The following is a 13235-nucleotide window of genomic DNA, read 5'->3' on the forward strand; positions in this document are numbered from 1 at the left end:
CTAGATGGGTATTAGATTTAGGGGGTGTCATAGGTGAAAAAGCAGCTTGAATGCCAACAGGTTTGCATGCACATGAATGTCCAAAAATGAACTTCCAGCCTCTGAAGAGGAAGCGGATGCTTTTGAATTACAACTGGTAGATGAACCAATTGTAAATTTTACTACCACCTGGACTAAACCAAAGTGGCATATTCCAAATTCCCCTGTGAACAAGGGGTCATGAGATTAACAATGCTGAGGAGCCTGCTTGTGCCTTATCCTTCTGCATACTGACAGTTTGGACTCAGAGAAACTGGTTTTGGCAGCTCCAGGAGGAGGGGCCAGTGCCAAAATGGTGGTCTTAAAATTCCAACAAACCCAAAACAATACTTTGGGAAGAAGGTTAAGATCTGGGCTGAAGGAAAGATCCTGGAAGTGAGGGCTCTGCAGTGAGCTGAATGCCAGGAAATGGCAAGGGTCCTTGGTCAATTCCACCATTGGTTTATTAATAAGCAGCTCTACATCCCAGAAGAAAACAAAACCAAAACCCCTCACTCGTATAGATGAGAAACAGAATGATTTTACATACTGGTGGAAAAGAGTCTGAGTTTTTTGATTTTTATTTAAACTTTTATTTATTTTTTTTAGAAAAGAAATAAACTCTGCATGGTAGAGTGTATGGTATATAATTTCAAAACAGAACAAGTGATATGGGAATGGATTATTTTCCCAAACTATTTAAAGTTGAACCTAAAATCATTTGTAAATCAACACTCATTGCTATGTAAGACAAAGGAAAACAATCAACACATTTTTTGTTTGGTACAGATTTTCTCTACCTCTTCAGCCTGAATTTTCCCAGGGTTGGGGAGAAAAGGGGGGCAAATCCTGCCCATTGTCGTAATCATAATTGTACTGACCAAGCTTTGTGCTCTGAGATCTAGCATCATATGGCTTTATATACATTCCTAAGTGAACAGTGCAACGTCATCTTCATCTTAAGTGTTTATTCCACATTCAAACTCTAACTGAACATCACTGAAACACTTTTCTGCCCCCAAAACAATAACAACAACAGTGAAAAGCAGAAAGTCTCCAGCAATCAGATTTCACCCCAGAAATCTGTGTAAACTGTAGATCAGGGTTGGGTAGCAGCACAGAAGACAAAAGATGTGACAGCATGATTCTATAGTGTCTCTAAAGACTACTGTAAGGCTGTCATTCTTTAGTCTGCATCTTGCAATCACAATTTGCTTTTTCCCTGCAATGCTATAAAGCAATATAAGAATAAAAAATGAGACTCAAAAGCAAAAGGTATAAGCCTTTACAGAAAGGTAAATCTTCTGCTTAGCTTTGAGCGGTCGCTATTAAAAACAGATCTCTGCAATCAGAAACAAATCTTGAACATATATATGCACAATTTTGGTGGAAAGGGATATGGCCAAGGATGGAAGTCCTCCTAGCAGACCCACAGACCATTTTGGCTTATAGGTCAACACGACATTGCCTTCCTGGTCTGGATAAACTGGAAGGGCAGCCGTGCACTCCAGGCATGCTCCAGGCTCTTGGCTCCTCTGTTCCTTGGCTGTGTGGGGGCCAGGAGAAGAAGGAGGAGGAAGAAGAAGTGATGTGTAGGTTGCAGCGACATGGGGCGTTACACTGGGAGGGTTTAAGTGCACACTTTTCTCTTTTACTCCCTCCTACCCAATCCTGTTGGAATGTATCTGTATCAGTAATCAGGTAAGTATTAATAACTGTAAGCAAGCATAGTCACCCTCCCCCTTAAAATGGGGGGAGAGCAATAGCATCAAGCAAATTCCCATTTGTCCTGACATGTGCAACCTGTAGAGAAATCATATGCAGGCTTTTTTTCATACTAGAATTTAAAGGAGTCAAAGTTGGTAAAGAAACTGGGTGTTTCCTGGCCTAACTGAGGGAAATAATAAAACTGATTAAAGTAAGAGCAAAAGACAGTAAGCATTAGTGTGTTTACATCCTCTGATATGTCCCACTTTTCTACGTTCTGCTCACAAGCCCTTTCCATACTCTGAGCAAGCACTCCCAGACTTAGAGAGGTAAGGCTTCAGCTACAATCTCACAGTTGAGATCATTATTTATTTTATATAATTACCACAAATGTAATAATTTGACTTTAGCATATCCATGTGGGGCATCTTGAGGGCAACACCTGTTAAGTGAACCAGCACAGGAGAAGACTGGAAAGGGGTGTAATCCCACATGACAACAGCAATTGAACAATGTCCATAAGCATGGCCCTAGCTTAGTGTAGCTGTAGCACTGGGAGCTTGGATGAAGCCCTCAAGCTTTCTGGGTGTCCAATCAGAACCAGGGAAGCTGCAAGAAGTTTTACTGTAAAACTCCAGTACTGAAATGTCTAAAGGAACTGGATCTCTAACTTCAGGGGGCACAGATTTCAGGTTTTGCACAGTCAATTCTAATTAAAAACTCAAAACTTTAACAGCTGATGCCCCTGCTGTTGGAGCCTTAAGACACCCATTATACTGCTGAGCCCTACATTTTTTTTTTAATAAAACACTGTTTTAAGATAGAGCACAATAAATGTGCTTATTACGCACTCTAACATAGAGCACAGAAATACAACACTACAGAGTGCAAGTCTAACCATCTCCACAGTGGGAAAAGTGCGAAGGTTAAAAATATGCATGTGGCTTAACACAAGATATTTTTAAAAAACATGACATGGAAATCTTATACTAATGCTTTCATCTTTACCACAAACATGATTGAAAACTTAAGGTCAGTTGCTGATCCTTCTCTCGGAGTAGTAGTAGTGTAATTCTTTCAAAGGTATGTTGTTGGAAAGATCAGAGAATTAAAAAACCAAGTGTCCAAAAATGATCCCATTTACCACTTTTCCAGTAGTTATGTTTTTTCAAGAAGTAAAGGTGTAAGGTCACCTTGATCCTCACCATCAGTAACTGATACACTTGGAAACAGCTAAGCCAACCACCTGGACTGAGACCAGTTCAGTGTCGCACACGCACACACACACGGATACACACACAAACACCCCACAGGAAAAAGTGCACTTTCAATTGCTGATACAAAAATAGATTGGCACATTCTTTTTGACACAGTGAAGGTATCTTCTTTAAAAGCTCTTTCACTTCAAGAAGTCCTCTTGGAATTTGCAGCAGGTCTGTAGAAAAAGCACTATGAGAATGCACTCAGTGGGCTTCCAGGGTTTGTGTGATGGAGAGAGTGGTGGTCATGGAGGCTGCCCTTCTAATTTTTGCCTACTTTTACAGCTGTAGTCCCTACAGGTAGGGTCAGTCACCACCCAGTTTCAGCATGTGACCGTTTACCAACAGCTCAGTCTTCACCTGCTTTGCGAAAGTAATGATACGTATATTTGTCAAAGCTGAGAGTCTTACGTTGATGCAGTGTTTCCTATATGCTGCTGGAAAAACTGGTCTGGGGAAAGAGAAAGAGTGAAGTGTTGGGAGTCTGATTTTGCATTTCCAGTAGTAACTGTGGCTCAGGAGAGCCAAGGGGGAACAGTCGGGAGCCCCTTCCCCGGAGGGCAGCCAGCGCTAGGAGTTCTGCACCAAGCGTCTGTAGTGCGGCATCACTTCATGCTCAGGAAGGTGGAGAGCAAACTCCAAGGCCACCAGCACCGGGAACTCAAAGGCAATCAGCTCTCGCCTGTTCAGCCGGAACTTCTCTTCCAGTTTCTGCAACCAAAGATGAGGGAAAAAAATAAATTAAACAAAATGAATGAGGTTTGCCTTTCTAGTGCTTTTCAAAACATGCATGCTGCTGTCATTAAATTTCTGTCCTGATCGACTTGCATGGCTCTAGGTTTAGAAACTCAGAGTGGTGTGAACTGGATGTACTGATTCCTTACTGTGAAGGTGAACTCACAAAGTTCAGCCAGCCATGCTATTTCTGACAGGTTCGTCATTTCACTCATTTCCACTGTCAGAAGACACATCTTTTAATGATCACAGTGATTAGCACTGCAGGAACAGTGGCTTCATGCAAACATCAAAATCACTTGTGTAACGGAAGGCATGCATTTTGTAACTGTCCACAAATTTCCTGAGCTGCTTGAAACTACTAATTTTCATTTCAACATTAGACTGTGATATAACACCCTATTGGGGACACATTATTGCCACAATTAAATACATTTGAGCTTAGTACCTCAGAGGCAGAAGGTGTCATCTGCAACAACTATAAGAACAGTGAGTAATAGAAACTACTATCCTCAAGGGAGATGAGATGGGTTTTATAGTTGGTTTTCTGCTGTAATGTACTAAACCTCCCATCTTCTCTGCTGTTTTCACTGGAATTGAATGCTCCAAGTAGGCAACCAGCTGTTTAAGGATATTTCCACCTCTCATCCTCTTCCTATGATCTCTGTGGCTTGCTACTTCTCTGCCCACTGAGTCTACTCAAAAGCTCAATGTGTCTTATGGATGGACCAATGTTTCAGGATAGCAAGAGAGGCTACATTCTTTCAACTGCCACTGGCTTTTTTTTTGTGGTTATTCAGAGGACTTTCTAACAAGCTGATTGTCAACCCAGCTTTGTGACTGGGGGAGAAGGGCATAAAGTTTAGTTCCATGGCCACCAAAGTTCCCATGTCTCTTCCATTGAGTGAGCTGGTTGTGGCCACATAACGAGCTACCTACCTAACTTTCCAGAGCACTAAATCAGACCGGTATCTTAGTGCTTGCAAAAGATTATGGATTAAGACTCCCCCATGTTAACTCTTTCATATGGAGTAGGTGGAAGAACTACTCTACAAAAAACAGCTGGAATGAAGAGTCACAATGGGAACACCTCTTTAGGTTTTCTCGCCCAAAAGCTGAACTTGATGAAAGAAACACAGATGTCTATTAAACCCCATCTGTAGTTGGTGTCTGCATTTACCTCACAAAGGAGAGTCCTTACTGACACTCTTGAAAACATGATTAAAAGCAGAATCAATTTCCTGAGGGTTCACTTATGACTTATCTCGACAGAACAGTGGCCACATACCTCTCAGACCTCACAGTCAGTACGTGACACCAGGGTCTTCTATCACATCAAACAAGCTTCCCTTCCCATGCCTCTGCAGTGACATTCATCACTAATACTTCCACAAAAATGTGTAACAAAAAAAGACATTTAGCTGGCTGTACATTTAGGCTGGAAACCTAAAGGAGAGCATGTCCACTGGCAAGCAGGCTTGCACAGACCACACACTGGCACTTCATGTAGAAGGAACACTGGAAACCTACAGATACGTACATCTATAAGATGCTTGACTTCGTGTTTTCTGAGGTCACTGCCAATTTTGGCTGCTAAAAGAACACAAGCTCCAGCACAAAGCTTTCTATTCTGCTTGTTCAGCTTCCCCTTGAGTGCGAGCTTCTCAAAGTAGACAAAGGCCATGGCCACTGTGGGCTCTTCAAAGCCACATTCTTCTTGAGCAAGCTTGCGCATTTCTCTCTTCAAGCTGAGTAAAGAGACCAGACAAGTATGATGTGAACTGAGTTTTACAGCATTTCTCATTTTGCCCTAATAGTCATCTTTTCAGAGGTTCCTGCCTGGTCAAATGGAGGAGAAAATCGTAGTAATTTACTGGGCAGATATCTTTATGTTCTGCTTTGGGGGCACATTCCACAGTACATTTTGATCTCACTCTCCTCTTCCTCTAGAAAAGCAATTAAAAAGCTTTGACATTTTTAGTAACAATATTGCATCAGAGGTCTTATGCTGCATACAATTTGTTTAGTAACAACAGCTTTACTACTGGTGCTCTATATACAGCTTTGCTGCTGGTTATGGTTGGTCAAACACAAACTGACAGTCTTTCCATGTACTGCAGCATTGTCTGGTTACAGAGCAAGGTGGCTCAGTTTCCTTCTGGCCACTGAGGTCAAATGAAATTATCATTACTTCAAGGGAGCAGTATGTCTAGCCTGTTACACTGGAAACAGATGAAATATTACAACTTTGCTGTGAAGCTGACAACTCGTTTTGCTTCTGGCCATGCTTTCTCAACAAGGCACAGAAGTCAGCATTTATCTTTCCTCAGTCTCTTTTAAGTTAAGTGCCATGAGCTTAGAGACTGTGTTGTGTTATTTTTCTGGGCATTTTAGTATAGTGCATGCCCAGCTCACATCCTCATCCCTTAGATCTTGACACCTGACCAGTGCATGTTTGTACATTCCTCTAAGCTGTTCACTCAGCCCCCTAACCAGAGTAATCATCTGACTTACTCTGGACCTCTTCTGGTCACTGCTCGTGGTCAGTGCTTCCCCTCATGTACAGCAGGAATTGCATTGAAATGTAAGACAGCTGCATCTTGGTGCAGCTTTATTGAGCTTTGCAACATACCTTCTTATTTTACTGAGGGTTAGCTTGATGTGAGGGAACTTCTCCTTAAAAGTCTCATTCATGTCCTTCTTGAGGTCTGATGGCTTCACGTAGTCTATGACTGTAGTCTGTAACACATGTCAAGAGGAAATTATTCTTTTAGTTTGTGAAAAACAAGATCACTCATTACCCAGAAGCAAGGAATACTAAAAAAGTGCCAGTCAGTCTCAATGCTTTCAATAAATGAAAAATTAGGACTGAATTAAGGCAACAATTTGTGGCTGCTCCACCAAAACAAGTGACCTGTTCACCACAATTCTTGAACAATACACACCTCACTAGCATCCTCGAAGTATTGCTAAGAGTGCGTTTAAGGTAAATGTGGGTGGATGAAACCTACCAGAAAAGTCTTGTAAGACATCATCATAATAACTGTTTTGATGACCACATTTGTTGTGCATATCTCCATGAGGTTCTGAGACATATTGCGAGTTTCTCTCAAATTGACTCATCAAAGAAACCACTGGGACAAATTCATGACTGCCACAGACTACATTTGTGATAAAATAGTTAATTAGCCCACATGGCAAGTCACACGGGGAGAGCAAGACAGTAATGCTGTCATAAGTTGGGCAGTAAGCAGGCAAGAGTTAGGACAACATTTAAAGTGTACAGCCTATTTCCTTTGAGGTTTCTATTTCTTTTTGTTACAACCTAAGGAATCTCTCCAACTAGCAGAGGGCTCTCCTGACCAATACTGCAATGCCTGCGCCCTCATCTATGGGCATCTATGGGTGCCCAGCACTTCTCTTGTTCCTTCAGTCTTTGTTTGGGTAGCATTTTACCCAAATCCTCTGTCACCACTCACCTGGCCAAAATCTATCAGCTGAACAACAAATCAACCTTAATTTTGGGAATATGTCAATTGTTTTCTGGGCTTTGGCAGTTATGCCCCTTGGATAGAAGCAGAGAAGAGCCCTAGATTGGGCAGTTCGGGGACAGTACCCAGCTCCCTGCCAGTTTCAAGTGTGGGCAGTGAGAGAGTAGCAGTGTCAGTGCAGTGAATTCTCCTGGTAGTGAAACAGTATTTCCCTTCTAATTTCTGTTTTTGATTAACTCTATTATGGCAAACAACAAGAGCTGGAAAGAAGCATTCAAAACACTTGCTGCATGTTATGCCTCCACAGAAGATGGAGCTTTGCTGTAATATATCCTCATGGGAACCTAAATCAGTCAAAAAGACTGACTGCATGTGTTTTCAGGTTTTTTTCAAAATATCCACATACTTTATCCCTACTATATGGAAGGGCTAAGGGAAGAGAGAGTGCAATGTCTCTAGACAGAAAGCAGACATTTCCTTTTATCCGATCATGTTGTTCTCTGGTTCCAAAATAAGCATGTAGGGAGTAAAACAAACCTATCTTTTCCTGCACTTTTTTTAGGAGATACAGTACTGAAATAATGGAGAATTACAGGAATTTAGAAGAAAGCAGAGCACATGTTTCCCCTGAATAGTGCACAGCAGTATTTGAGGCAAACATACTGTAATAGAGAGGAAAAAAACCAACTTCTTGCCATGGGGTGTTGTTATAGTCATATCCATGTTTTAAAATGTGGGCCATTCTGCTACCTGACTTGCAGTGGGAGAAGCATCAGCTGTCAGATAAATTGATCCCCACTAGGCCCTGGCAGATAATTTTCCCAGGCACATCATGCACAACAGTTCCCTGAAGCAGTTCTAAGTATGAATGCTTGTGTGAGCCCTCTCCAGCACACTGAGGTGTTAAGCACTTATCCAAATTTTTCTCTGTAAAGGGAAGAATTTATTAAGGAAATTCAGTGCTGTTAAGGAAAACGGCCCCTTATAAGAAATTGAATAGGAGAAAGCCACATGTTCAGCCACCCCTGCTGCCCTGCATGTGTATGGATGCACTTGAGTGCAGGTCTGGACAGACAGGGAAGTGCCACTGAAGTAAAAAAGTCAGTATGCTACCACACCTGAGTAAAAGGAAGAGAGGAAAACACAGGGATAAAAAACCTTGCCCTATCTAGGGCTGGTGGGAAAGGCCTCAATGGAAAGTGTGGGCCTGTCTGGTTTTAATTTTGCTGAAGTTGGAAGGATTACATACACACACACACAGCTCTTCACTGCAGACAGTTTCTCATGTGCTTCCTCCCACTTGGCAGGGCTCAGCCCTCTGAAGCAGAAGAATTAAGATCTTACCAATCCCTCCTTTCCTTTCTTTCCCTGGAACATCACTGTCTGCCTGCCTACTCCTTGGTATTGTTGCCAAAGGATCATCAGCAAGTTGGGTGTTTCTGACATACAGATACACTGAAGGTTTTTGTGTTAAGAGGGTGCTGCTACAAGAGGACACTGAAACAAGCCACATACAATTCAGACCGGTGCCATCTACTACTTGGGGTACAGAAACATTGGTCCATGCTACTCTTGCTTACAGAGTCACGAGACACTAAGCACATAAATGTTACACACTGTTAAATACAAAGATGATTTTAGTTACTACCAGTATTTTTTGGTTGTCTTGGGCAATCCTAGAAATAGTGAGCTCAGTGTTACTGTGCAAAGCTACCTGACACCTTATTTCATGCTTCAGCACAAACCTAACTGCCCATTGTTTGTTCTTCATTACCACTGAGTTCCCTAATTTTATCTTAATTATCTCTCTCAAAGTGATCATGTGTTTTTCGGGAAGACTTGCCTTTGGCCCTCTCCAGGTTATCTTCTTCTCTTGCCCAGAGGAGAAGGCAATCACACAGGAACCTCGCCTGCATGACAGAAACCAATTCTCAGCAGAAAGGGCACAGCAGCAGAGGGAGGGCTGTCCATCCTCCAGGCTCAGATGATGGGCCACACAGAAGTTACATCAGACCTCAAGTTTCAGTTGTTTTTACCTGTAACTAGTAGGTACCAGAGTGACCCAACCTCTGGGGCAATTGTGCAGAGGGGAAGCAAGTCCCATAGCAGCAGCAGCAGTCCCCTGGGGTGCACCACCGACTTATTTTACCTGGGACTTCTCTAGACTCTGGGAGATTTGCCAGAATTCAGCTAAATTCTCTTCAGAAGGAGAAAAGCTCTTTTTAAAAATTTCATTTAAAGCAAAGCACTCAGAGGCTTCAGACTAAGCAGATGGCTTAAAACTGAAAATAGTAAAGAGGTGCAGCTATATTTAAACATAGAGATTTGTCAATTTTGTCCTGTTGATAAGAATCTCCCTCCTCCAACTCTGAATACTGCTGCTTCCTGTGAGACAACAATCTCTACGATATAAATCACAATAATGAAATCCAGATGAAAGCTGGTGTGTGCTGGTTTTGATTCATGTAACAGGATAATGGCAGCATGTTTGAACACACTGGCTCTAAGGCAACTGTCTCATCTTGTTAGTGCCATGCTGGAGAACTCAGCTAACTGCCTTTACTCTCAAGAAAAGAATTTATGCCAAGTTCTTTCCCCCCCCCCTTGATTTTTTTTCCTTTGTAGCTGCTGCAGAAGTCAGACTTTGAGCAATGGGATGATGCTTGCCCAGCTGGTGCCTACAGAAATGCATCCTGTGCATGTGGGACTCTGCCCACCAGAGAGGCAGGCAGCAAAAAATCCCTAAAGAGTATCTGTTGAGAGGTAATTTAATAAAAGCAGTGCTGAATTAGCATCTGTTGAGTGATCAAATCAGTTACCTCTTCAAACTGTTTCTGACCATGCACCTGAGCACCCCTCTTGCTATTTACACCATGGCTGGGGTACAGCACTCACAAGTCTACAGAGAAGTCCCAGTCCCCAACCCGGCTCCAGCCCAGGGCACTTCATGCACCCTGCAAAAAGCTTGGCACCAAGCAGCAGCCACCCACTGCCACTGCCCACGAAGAATGGAGCAGAGGAAACCTCTGGGATGGCCCAGTGACCTGCAAGAACCAGCTGCGATCTAACAAGGGAGGGCTTGAACTCAACATTACCCTTCTCTGTCTGCTCTGCTCAACATTTACGCTTCTCATCTCTGTTTTAAGCCATATAGTTGTTGCACTTGTGTTGCCTGCTTGTCCCAACAAAGCTGCCATGGGGAGGAGAATACGTGACTGTCCAGGACCATTCTGGTATTGCCTCTGTTGCAGCACTGTTCAACACTGATGCTTCAAATTTTATGAAGGGTTTGCAAATATTTCCCTAAAAGGAACACAGGTTTTTTATCCAAACATGTTTCCTTATACATAATATTATCCTCTACCAGGCAAGCACTCTGAATTCCCAGAGCTGTCAGACATATGAGCAAGGCACTGGGAACTACCAAACTGTCTCTTTCATGCTGTAATCTCCAATGTTTCTAACTTCTGTCATCCAGAACCGTCTATCATGTTTTTCACAGTTTATTTGCACAAAACACATTTCAGTTCAGTATTTAGCAATACTCCTTTGTGGGCTCTGTTCAGGTTCTCTGTATACAAATCTGTGTATGAATATTTTAGTTTGGCGATGGAAATTGCACAAGACAAATTAAATCCTTGATATATGGTAGCGGCCAGATGCCTGGACAGCATGATGAATGCTTCAGCCCAAGTCTGTACTCTGCACAGTTTTGCATGGCTGGCAGTTTTAAACTTGGAGCTTAGCTTGTGTGTTATTCACAAGCGTTTTCAAGCAGCTGCTTTCTCATAGGAAAGCTGTATATATAGTTTCCTAAATATGGGACAAGAGAGGATGCCTGAAATGGTTGGAAAGACTGGCAGGATGAAATATTGTTGGAAATAAATCCTACTTTGGCACACAACCAGTAAAAGATGATCTACCCTTGGATGCCTCTATCTCCTGCTTAAGAAGGATAAAATCAGAATAAAATAGGTGAATAAAATGAAAGATATATGATAGGCTCTCTTCCTCTGTGGTTACTGTGTACCCCTAATAAATCTACTTCACAGACAGCAGGCAGAAGACTGATACCTGAAACAGACTTTTGGTAGGTCAGTGGTAAGTTCTCAGCCAAACAAGAAGTGGAAAGAAGTCAATGACTATGCACTGCCTGGCTACCTTAGTGCACACCAGAGGTGACCAGCTATGTACATACTGACTGCCAGTAACCCAATTCATATACTTAACACTGAAGATGCATATATATGGGAAATCCTGACAGAGCAAAGGCTTAAAACTGTGATGAAAAATGGGATTGACTCCTTATTATAATTAAAATGTACGAAAAGGAAAATAGGGACTAAAATAAGGTGTTTCTGTTATTAGAAAGTCATTAATATTCAAGGATCTTAAACGGAAAGATTTCAAATTTCACAGAGCAAATAATCTCAAAACTGCCTCTTTGAATTTATGTACATGGAAGGATGTCAGTTGATTTTATTCTGTTAACACACTGAAATTATTCTCAGTTAATACAGTGTGTCATTGTTACAAAATAGTCATTTAGTGGAGTCTCAGTCAAATATAGCATCAAATGCATAGAGCAGAGTTTAAATATGATTATCTACCACTACTGCAATCCTCTGGTCCCTGAGACTTTTGGGTACAAGGTCAGCAGCTGATAAAAAAGCAGCCTGGAGATACTTAATTTACAACTACGAAAGTGGCTCAAAGAATAGGGTGACACCACCGAAGGACACCGTCGGCAGTGGAGTCCTCCTGACCTTGATGCTCCTTGTGAAAGACAGAACAGGGGAGTGAGAGACCAAATGCATTATATCATCATCCAGGGCTTTTGCTAGAACAAATGTTCAGGGCAGCAAGCAGTTCTAATTTTAAAATCACACTGGAGGACTAATATTTAATAATGCAGCGTGGCTGTGCTAGACGCTAGTGTGGTACCTGGCAAATTCAGGCTGACAGAGAGCTGCTGTAACCGCACTGCAGACTTCTGTGACATGCTTTTTTTATTAGTGGTGTTGAGATGTCAATTTATTTTTATATAATTAAACAATACACTGAAACTGTAGTTCAATACCCAAACATAGTTCTACGTGTATCCCTTGGAGCACAGCTGGATGGATATTTCAGGAATGTTATTACAGAGGGCTCACTCAAAGTCAAAGTGCCACTCATCTGGGCTTTTCTTCTGCTGCAAGTTTTGGCAGTGCACAATGGCCAGCTGACATGCTCCTAAGTTTCTGCGTTACCAACAAAAGCAGGACTGTGTGCTCAGCCTTATGCCTGGGGAGAGCGAGTTCTACTTCTGCAGAGAAGGAGTTTCTGCTGGAAAGAATGCAGGGAGACCAGAGAGGGATTGATGAGTCTGTACATTTGCAAGTCAACATGATATTCTAGGAAAGAAATTATTGCTTTGTCTGGTAGATACAGTTCCTGTTCTAGAGAGATTTAAGAATCTGAAAGAATTCCTGTTTTAGCAGTATCAGCCAGGAAGACATCTGTTAACCATGATGAAATAATGCTTCCCTCCTCCCCCCTACACCCCAGCACAAAAGTTTTCTACCTCTTACAGTTTATATTGTGGCAGACATTGCAGACTCTCCTACAAAGACAACACAAAATTAAGTAATTTCTCCAGGGTAGACCAGAGTTTAAATACGACTAATACAATTAACAGAAGCTGCAGAGTGTTGGAAAAGTATTGAAGAATACTTCCAGAACTGTTCCCTGACATGCAATTTGTGAGTATTACTTTTAGAAATTCGACAGGGAGGTGTATACACTTTCAAGCCAGGAACTTCACTACCAAAATAAAGTCCAAACTGAAACTCCTTCCCCACAGCTATCTTCAAGGAGGAAGCTCAGCTCCTCCTTGAAAACAGCTGAGAACTTGTGGTTAAAGCTCCTCTACAAGTCGGGGCTAATTCCGTTCAGTGAAATTAAAGGACGATAAAGTCAATGTCAGTGATGATAAACTTGGGACTCCGCAAAACTGGAACACACTGAGTGCTAGTTGCATGAA

General features: G+C 42.1%; 1 protein-coding gene across 2 annotated transcripts in view; it reads right to left on the minus strand.

The window, feature by feature from the left end:
• Window positions 1-464: 464 nt before the first annotated feature.
• CABLES1 (Cdk5 and Abl enzyme substrate 1) overlaps window positions 465-13235 on the minus strand; it is a 75459-nt gene continuing 62688 nt past the window's right edge. For both annotated transcript variants that reach the window (XM_071554679.1, XM_071554678.1), the window contains 3 exons: window positions 6352-6458; window positions 5260-5467; window positions 465-3695 (listed from right to left, as the gene is read on the minus strand). In XM_071554679.1, coding sequence (XP_071410780.1) covers window positions 3555-3695; window positions 5260-5467; window positions 6352-6458 — 456 coding nt within the window. In that variant the 3' untranslated portion in view covers window positions 465-3554. The remainder of the gene's footprint in view (window positions 3696-5259; window positions 5468-6351; window positions 6459-13235) is intronic.

This window comes from Pithys albifrons, chromosome 4 (assembly GCF_047495875.1).
Source record: "Pithys albifrons albifrons isolate INPA30051 chromosome 4, PitAlb_v1, whole genome shotgun sequence".
Lineage (NCBI taxonomy): Eukaryota > Metazoa > Chordata > Aves > Passeriformes > Thamnophilidae > Pithys > Pithys albifrons.